The 8,660-nt window shown below is 42.0% G+C and overlaps 1 protein-coding gene across 1 annotated transcript in view; it reads right to left on the bottom strand.

Moving 5' to 3' along the window:
* Positions 1–570: 570 nt before the first annotated feature.
* LOC311137634 (phosphatidylinositol 4-phosphate 5-kinase type-1 gamma-like) overlaps positions 571–8,660 on the bottom strand; it is a 69,069-nt gene continuing 60,979 nt past the window's right edge. The window contains exon 17 of the mRNA XM_084172146.1: positions 571–2,633. Coding sequence (XP_084028272.1) covers positions 2,631–2,633 — 3 coding nt within the window. The 3' untranslated portion in view covers positions 571–2,630. The remainder of the gene's footprint in view (positions 2,634–8,660) is intronic.

The following is an 8,660-nucleotide window of genomic DNA, read 5'->3' as shown; positions in this document are numbered from 1 at the left end:
AGAAATCTTGCTTGTTTGTAGGTGACCAAATACTTATTTTCCACCATAATTTGCAAATAAATTCATTAAAAATCCTACAATGTGATTTTCTGGAGAGAAAAAAATCTCAATTTGTCTGTCATAGTTGACGTGTACCTATGATGAAAATTACAGGCCTCTCTCATCTTTTTAAGTGGGAGAACTTGCACAATTGGTGGCTGACTAAATACTTTTTTCCCCCACTGTAAATGTCATATAAGTATTTTCTTTTATACATTTGCAAAAATGTCTAAAAACCTGTTTTTGCTTTGTCATTATGGGGTATTGTGTGTAGATTGATGAGGGAAAAAAACAATTTAATCAATTTTAGAATAAGGTTGTAACGCAACAAAATGTGGAAAAAGTCAAGGGGTCTGAATACTTTCCAAATGCACTGTACATATTTCTGATATGCATATTCATTTTTAAATCATGCGGTCTCTGTAAAGGACTCTCCCTAAGTGAGGGCACACAGCAATTTGAAAACACATACACAAATACAGCTAAACTGTCGGGAAGAACCCTTACTGATTTGCATGTACAGTAAAACTCTTCAGTTACGGATATCATACAAAGAGACAGCAGAGATTTATACACCATAAATAGAGCTGCATTTTGTCAACTCATTGAAGAATATGGTACAGTAAATCATGTGTAGCTCTTAATCTTTTCTTGCCGGCAGCAAAAAATTAAATCAACAAAAAATAATATTCTCCAATTCAAATTGAAAATATATTTATATATTTTTATATTTGTATTTATAATTCTATATACACATTCTCAGGAGCACAACTACGGTATTGAACAAATGACTTGAAAGTAATAAATACAACAGCACTACAATGAAAAATCTAATCAAAATAATACGTTTTAATTTCTATATAAGGCAATTAAAAGTAACTTTAAGACTACTGCACTGTAGAAAATATTGCTGCTATGGTCTCTTGATGACATTAACAACAGCAACTGATTACAACTGGCCAATGCACATCATGATAGAATGATCAGTATTTTACAAGTTCTGACACTCACGCACGCACGCAGACATACAAACACACCAACTTTAACTTAAAAACAGCCAAGTGTGAAACAGAAAAAGAGCAATAAAACAGTTGAAAACGTAACTTAAATCTTAAAACATGTCATCCACATAAAGACAAAAAAACATTAATCCTATGCCAGATGATTGTGATGAAGACGTCACTTTCACGTCTTAATGATTGTTAATACATAAAGTGCTGTCAAAGCAGCCTGAATTCCCTTTCTGATTAACGTTTACTAAATAACAGAAGTATGAATTCATTCTGGCGATGATATGATATTGTGAGTTATTTGGCCTAAGTAATCCAATCCATTAGCCTAAGGTCACTAGCCTTGCTGACCCAACTCAAGTAACTCATCGTGAGGGAGAGCTGTGACACACTGGTCTGTACAGGAGGCCATTGTAAATGCAGTATTTGTGCAGAAATGTGCTCCTTAATGTGCTGAGCTTTGATTGGTTCTCTTTTTTCCTGGGGGGAGTTGAGACCTCACCTTGTTTGGATTTCAAAATCCAACAGTTGTATTGGAGAGCTGTGTATGGCTGTCCATGTGGGTGTTGGAGTGAGAAAAACACAGAAGAGAACCAATCAGTAAAAAAGCACATCCCCTTCATTATCGACGCATCGTGCACAAAATAGCCTTTCCAAACTCTGAAGTCAGGATGACTTTGAGTTAGGTATTAGCCAGACTAGTAGGCTATGTCCAGCAGAGCTAAAATTCAGTGCCAAAGTTTGACTGCTGAACTGTTGGTATTTCATTTCATATTAAGAGAACTCAATGACTCATTATGCTTGGAAAATGATTTGTTTACATTTATCCAGAAGCTGGGTGGTCCTGGAAGACATTGTAATGATGTAGGATTTTGAAATGATAGACAATGTCTCAACATTAGTTAGTGTTGCAATGATCTGGTTTTGAGGCTTGGAGCCTCATGAGAGGTGCATTCAGCAGGAGTGTATGGGAAGTGTAGCAATACTGTGATAGAAATGTCAAAATAAATACTTGACAACGAAAAAACAAACCTGTAAAACAGTACAGTAGGCTTATAAAATGCACAAAATCATATTTTGTGAAACACAGTCTAACAAAAAAAATTATGTTTATGGAAATAAAAAAATGGCAGAAGAAAAAAAAATAGAAACAAAACTAAACTAAAAACAAAGAAAAAGAAAACAATATAAATTAACATGATATCAATTCAATACATATGACCATTTGACTGTAACGACCGTTGGGAATGTGTGGCGAGTAGCAGAGACGACTCAACATCCCCTGTTCTTATGGGGCATGCTAGACGTAGCCTAGCCATTTGAGTTGTTCTTCTGGTATGGTCATTTTTTGTTGAGGTGGGGTGAAAGGAGAGGAATGGATCATATCATCAACACAATGATCACAGGACGTCGAGGGGGGTTTCCTCCCAGTATTTAGTCTGTTCTGTTTTTGTATCCATGGTTTAAAATACAGGTCTGGACTGGAATCCTTTTGCTGCCTGCCACTCAAAGGCCTGGGGATCAATCTGATGGCTCCTCTCTCCACGGAATCATTCTCCTCTCAGCTCTACAGAGAAGTGTTTACTGTTGGTGGAAGAAAAGGGAGAGGAGAGGAAAGAAAGAAGGAAAGAAAGAAAGAAAGAAAGAAAGAAAGAAAGAAAGAAAGAAAGAAAGAAAGAAAGAAAGAAAGAAAGAAAGAAAGAAAGAAAGAAAGAAAGAAAGAAAGAAAGAAAGAAAGAAAGAAAGAAAGAAAGAAAGAAAGAAAGAAAGAAAGAAAGAAAGAAAGAAAGAAAGAAAGAAAGAAAGAAAGAAGAAAAATGATCAATTAGAAATAGGAGAGGGAATAGAAGTATTCCTGTCAAGTGTCAAATAAAATCGATTCATTCCCCCCTTATCAAAGTACATTTATTTATCATAAGTATATCAATAATTCATAAGGAAGGCAGGGAGGACATAAACACAGAAAATAGAGGGTAGAAAGAGAGAACGGAGGTATTTTTCCTCATGAAGATCCACTCAACAAAACATTTTCATGACTGTTTTTACATTTTGTATTAATCTATGTAGAGACAAACCCCAAGAGACAGTCTCTTTCCACTAGGCACTGTAATGCTATGTCCCACAGGCTCTGCTTCCACTTATCCTGCTGGCAGCTCCTGTCTCATGGAGAGGTGGAAGTGACAGTTGTATGTATATGTGTGTGTGTGTGTGTGTGTCTTCTCTATGGGGAATAATGGGACAGGGGTGGAAGTGACAACTCCATTCACACCTACTTCCTCCTTGCCGTAGACCAGTGCAATGGACTTTGACCGAGTGTAACAGTGTTGCTTCCGTCCCTCTACTCGCCCCTACCTGGGCTTGAACCAGGGACCCTCTGCACACATCGACAACAGTCACCCTTGAAGCACCGTTACCCGTCGCTCCACAAAAGCCGCGGCGGCCCTTGCAGAGCAAGGGAAACAACTACTTCAAGGTCTCAGAGCGAGTGATGTCACCGATTGAAACGCTACTAGTGCGCACCGCTAACTAGCTAGCCATTTCACACCGGTTACACTCACCCCCCGTTTGACCTACGCCTTTTCCGCAGCAACCAGTGATCCGGGTCAACAGCATCAATGTAACAGTGTTGCTTCCGTCCCTCTCCTCGCCCCTACCTGGGCTTGAACCAGGGACCCTCTGCACACATCAACAACAGTCACCCTCGAAGCACCATTACCCGTCGCTCCACAAAAGCTGCGGCCCTTGCAGAGCAAGGGAAACAACTACTTCAAGGTCTCAGAGCCAGTGACGTCACCGATTGAAACGCTACTAGTGCGCACCGCTAACTAGCTAGCCATTTCACACCGGTTACACGAGGGTAAGCCAGCCTGCTACAGCTCTGAGCTTCTACTACACCTTAGGTTTGTTAAAATACCCTGGATTAAATTACAGTGCCCTCTGTAATTATTGGGACAAATGTTGTTGTTTTGATTCTGTACTCCAGCACTTTCGATTTGAAATGATACAATTATTATATATTTTCATCCACATCAGGTGAACCGTTTAGAAATTACAGCACTTTCTGTACATAGTTCCCCCAAAAGTATTGTGACAAATTCACTTATACAGTGCCTTCAGAAAGTATTCATACCCCTTGACTTTTCCACATTTTGTTGTGTTACAGCCTGAATTCAAAATGGTTTAAATAAATAAAACATCTCAATAATATACACACAATACCACATAATGACAAAGTGAAAACATGTTTTCTGACATTTTTGCAAATGTATTGAAGATGAAATACAGAAATATCTAATTTATATATGTATTCACACCCCTCAGTCAATACTTTGTAGAAGCACCTTTGGCAGCGATACAGCTGTGAGTCTTTCTGGGTAAGTCTGTAAGAGCTTTCCAAACCTGGATTGTGCAACACTTTACCATTATTCTTATCAAAATTATTCAAGCTCTTTCAAATTGGTCGTTCATCATTGCTAGACAGCCATTTAAGTCTTATCACAGATTTTTAAGCAGATTTAAGTCAAAACGGTAACTCAGCCACTCAAGAACATTCACTGTTTTCTTGGTAAGCAAATCCAGTGTAGATTTGGCCTTGTGTTTGAGGTTATTGTCCTGATGAAAGGTGAATTCATCTCCCAGTGTCTGGTGGAAAGCAGACTGAACCAGGTTTTCCTCTAGGATTTTGCCTGTGCTTAGCTCCATTCCGTTTCTTTTGTATCCTGAAAAACTCCACAGTCCTTAACGATTACAAGCATACCCATAATCCTTAACGATTACAAGCATACCCATAACATGATGCAGCCACCACTATGCTTGAAAATATGGAGAGTGGTACTCAGTAATGTGTTGTATTGGATTTGCCCCAAACATAACACTTTGTATTTACGACAAAAAGTCAATTGCTTTGCCAAATTTTTTGCAGTATTACTTTACTGTCTTGTTGCAAACAGGATGCATGTTTTGGAATGTTTGTATTCTGTACAGGCTTCCTTCTTTTCACTATGTCAATTAGGTTAGTATTGTGGAGTAACTGCAATGTTGTTGATCCATCCTCAGTTTTCTCCTATCACAGCCATTAAACTCTTTAACTGTTTTAAAGTCATCATTGGCATCATGGTGAAATCCCTGGGTGGTTTCCTTCCTCTCCGGCAACTGTTAGGAAGGACGCCTGTATCTTTGTAGTGACTGGGTGCATTGATACACCATCCAAAGTCTAATTAATAACTTCACCATGCTCAAAAGGGATATTCACTGGCTTCCATCTACCAACACGTACCCTTCTTTGCGAGGCATTGGAAAACCTCCCAGGTCTTTGTAGTTCAATCTGTGTTTGAAATTAACTGTTTGACTCAGGGATCTTACAGATAATTGTACAGTGCATTCGGAAAGTATTCAGACCCCTTCTTCCACATTTTGTTACGTTACAGCCTTATTCTAAAATGGATTAAATGAATAAAAATCCTCATCAATCTACACACAATACCCCATAATGACAAAGCGAAAACAGGTTTTTAGACATTTTTGCAAATGTATTAAACATAAAAAACAGAAATACCTTATTTACATAAGTATTCAGACCCTTTGCTATGAGACTCGAAATTGAGCTCAGGTACATCCTGTTTCCATTGATCATCCTTGAGATGTTCCTACAACTTGATTGGAGTCAACCTGTGGTAAATTCAATTGATTGGACATGACTTGGAACAGCACACACCTGTCTATATAAGGCAAAAAACAAGCCATGAGGTCGAAGGAATTGTCCGTAGAGCTCCGAGACAGGATTGTGTCGAGGCACAGATCTGGGGAAGGGTACCAAAACATTTCTGCAGCATTGAAGGTCCAAGAACACAGTGGCCTCCATCATTCTTAAATGGAAGAAGTTTGGAACCACCAAGACTCTTCCTAGAGCTGGCCGCCCGGCCAAACTGAGCAATCGTGGGAGAAGGCCAAGAACCCAATGGTCACTCTGACAGTGCTCCAGAGTTCCTCTGTGGAGATGGGAGACATTTCCAAAAGGACAACCATCTCTGCAGCACTCCACCAATCAGACCTTCACGGTAGAGTGGCCAGACGGAAACCACTCCTCAGTAAAAGGCACATGACAGCCCGCTTGGAGTTTGCATAAAAGGCACCTAAAGGACTCTCAGACCATGAGAAACAAGATTCTCTGGTCTGATGAAACCAAGATTGAACTCTTTGGCTTGAATGCCAAGCGTCACATCTGGAGGAAACCTGACACCATCCCTACCGTGAAGCATGGTGGTGGCAGCATCATGCTGTGGGGATGTTTTTCAGCGGCAGGGACTGGGAGACTAATCAGGATCGAGGGAAAGATGAATGGAGCAAAGTACAGAGAGATCCTTGATGAAAACCTGCTCCAGAGCGCTCAGGACCTCAGACTGGGGCGAAGGTTCACCTTCCAACAGATCAACGACCCTAAGCACACAGCCAAGACAACACAGGAGTGGCTTCGTGACAAGTCTCTGAATGTCCTAGAGTGGCCCTGCCAGACCCTGGACTTGAATCCATGCCAAATCTATTCAGTCTCCTGAGGGGGAATAGGCGTTGTCGTGCCCTCTTCACGACTGTCTTATTGATGTATTTGGACCATGAGAGTCTGTTGGTGATGTGGACACCAAGGAACTTGAAGCTCTCAACCTGCTCCAATACAGCTCCGTCTATGAGAATGGGGGCGTGCTTGGTCCTCCTTTTCCTGTAGTCCACGATCATCTCCTTTGTCTTGATCACGTTGAGGGAGAGGTTGTTGTCCTGGCACCACACTGCCGGGTCTCTGACCTCCTCCCTATAGGCTGTCTCATCGTTGTCGGTGATCAGGCCTACCACCGTTGTGTCGTCGGCAAACTTAATGATGGTGTTGGAGTCGTGCTTGGCCACGCAGTCATGGGTGAACAAGGAGTACAGGAGGGGACTAAGCACACACCCCTGAGGGGCCCCCATGTTGAGGATCAGCGTGGCAGATGTGTTGTTGCCTACCCTTACTACCTGGGGGATGACCCGTCAGGAAGTCCAGGATCCAGTTGCAGAGGGAGGTGTTTAGTCCCAGGGTCTTTAGCTTAGTGATGAGCTTGGAGGGCACTACGGTGTTGAACGCTTAGCTGTAGTCAATGAATAACATTCTCACGTAGGTGTTCTTTTAGTCCAGGTGGGAAAGGGAAGGGTTGAGTGCAATAGAGATTGCGTCATCTGTGGATCTGTTGGGGCGGTATGCAAATTGGAGTTGGTCTAGGATTTATGGGATAATGGTGTTGATGTGAGCCATGACCAGCCTTTCAAAGCACTTCATGGCTACAGACGTCAGTGCTACGGGTTGGTAGTAATTTAGGCAGGTTACCTTGGTGTTCTTGGGCACAGGGACTATGGTGGTCTGCTTGAAACATGTAGGTATTACAGACTCGGCCAGGGACAGGTTGAAAATGTCAGTGAAGACACTTGCCAGTTGGTCAGCGCATGCTCGGAGTACACGTCCTGGTAATCCGTCTGGCCCTGTGGCCTTGTGAACGTTGACCTGTTTAAAGGTGTTACTCACATCAGCTACGGTGAGCGTGATCATCCAGTTGTCCGGAACAGCTGGTGCTCTCATGCATGCTTCAGTGTTGCTTGCCTCGAAGCGCGCATAGTCATTTAGCTCGTCTGGTAGGCTTGTGTCACTGGGCAGCTCGCGGCTGGGCTTCCCTTTGTAGTCTGTAATAATTTGCAAGCCCTGCCACATCCGACGAATGTTAGAGCCGGTGTAGTAGGATTCAATCTTAGTCCTGTATTTACGCTTTCCCTGTTTGATGCTTCATAATAATATAATAATAATAATATGCCATTTAGCAGACGCTTTTATCCAAAGCGACTTACAGTCATGCGTGCATACATATTTTGTGTATGGGTGGTCCCGGGGATCGAACCCACTACCTTGGCGTTACAAGCGCCGTGCTCTACCAGCTGAGCTACAGAGGACCACCTGAGGGCATAGCGGGATTTCTTATGAGCGTCCGGGTTAGAGTCCCGCTCTTTGAAAGCGGCAGCTCTACCCTTTAGCTCAGTGTGGATGTTGCCTGTAATCCATGGCTTCTGGTTGGGGTATGTACGTGGGGACAACGTCATCGATGCACTTATTGATGAAGCCGGTGACTGATGTGGTATACTCCTCAATGCCATCGGATGAGTCCCGGAACATGTTCCAGTCTGTGCTAGCAAAACAGTCCTGTAGGTTAGCATCTGCGTCATCTGACCACTTCCATATTGAGTGAGTCAATGGTACTTCCTGCATTAGTTTTTGCTTGTAGGCAGGAATCAGGAGGATATAATTATGATCAGATTTGCCAAATGGAGGGCGAGGGAGAGCTTTGCATTCGTCTCTGTGTGTGGAGTAAAGGTGGTCTAGAGTTTTTTTCCCTCTGGTTGCACATGTAACATGCTGGTAGAAATTAGATAAAACAAAGGGGTATGAATATTTTATGAATGCACTGTATGTGTACTAAAGTAGTCAAAAGTGTAGTATTTGGTCCCATATTCCGAGCACGCAATAATTACATCAAGCTTGTGGCTCTACAAACTTGTTGGATGCCCAATGGAAATGAGTGGTAAATAATGTTGTGTCGT

This window comes from Coregonus lavaretus, assembly GCF_964263955.1.
Source record: "Coregonus lavaretus genome assembly, chromosome: 11".
Classification (NCBI taxonomy): Eukaryota; Metazoa; Chordata; class Actinopteri; order Salmoniformes; family Salmonidae; genus Coregonus; species Coregonus lavaretus.
The sequence above is the reverse complement of the archived record's forward strand: the minus strand, read 5'-3'. Positions and strand labels throughout refer to the sequence as shown.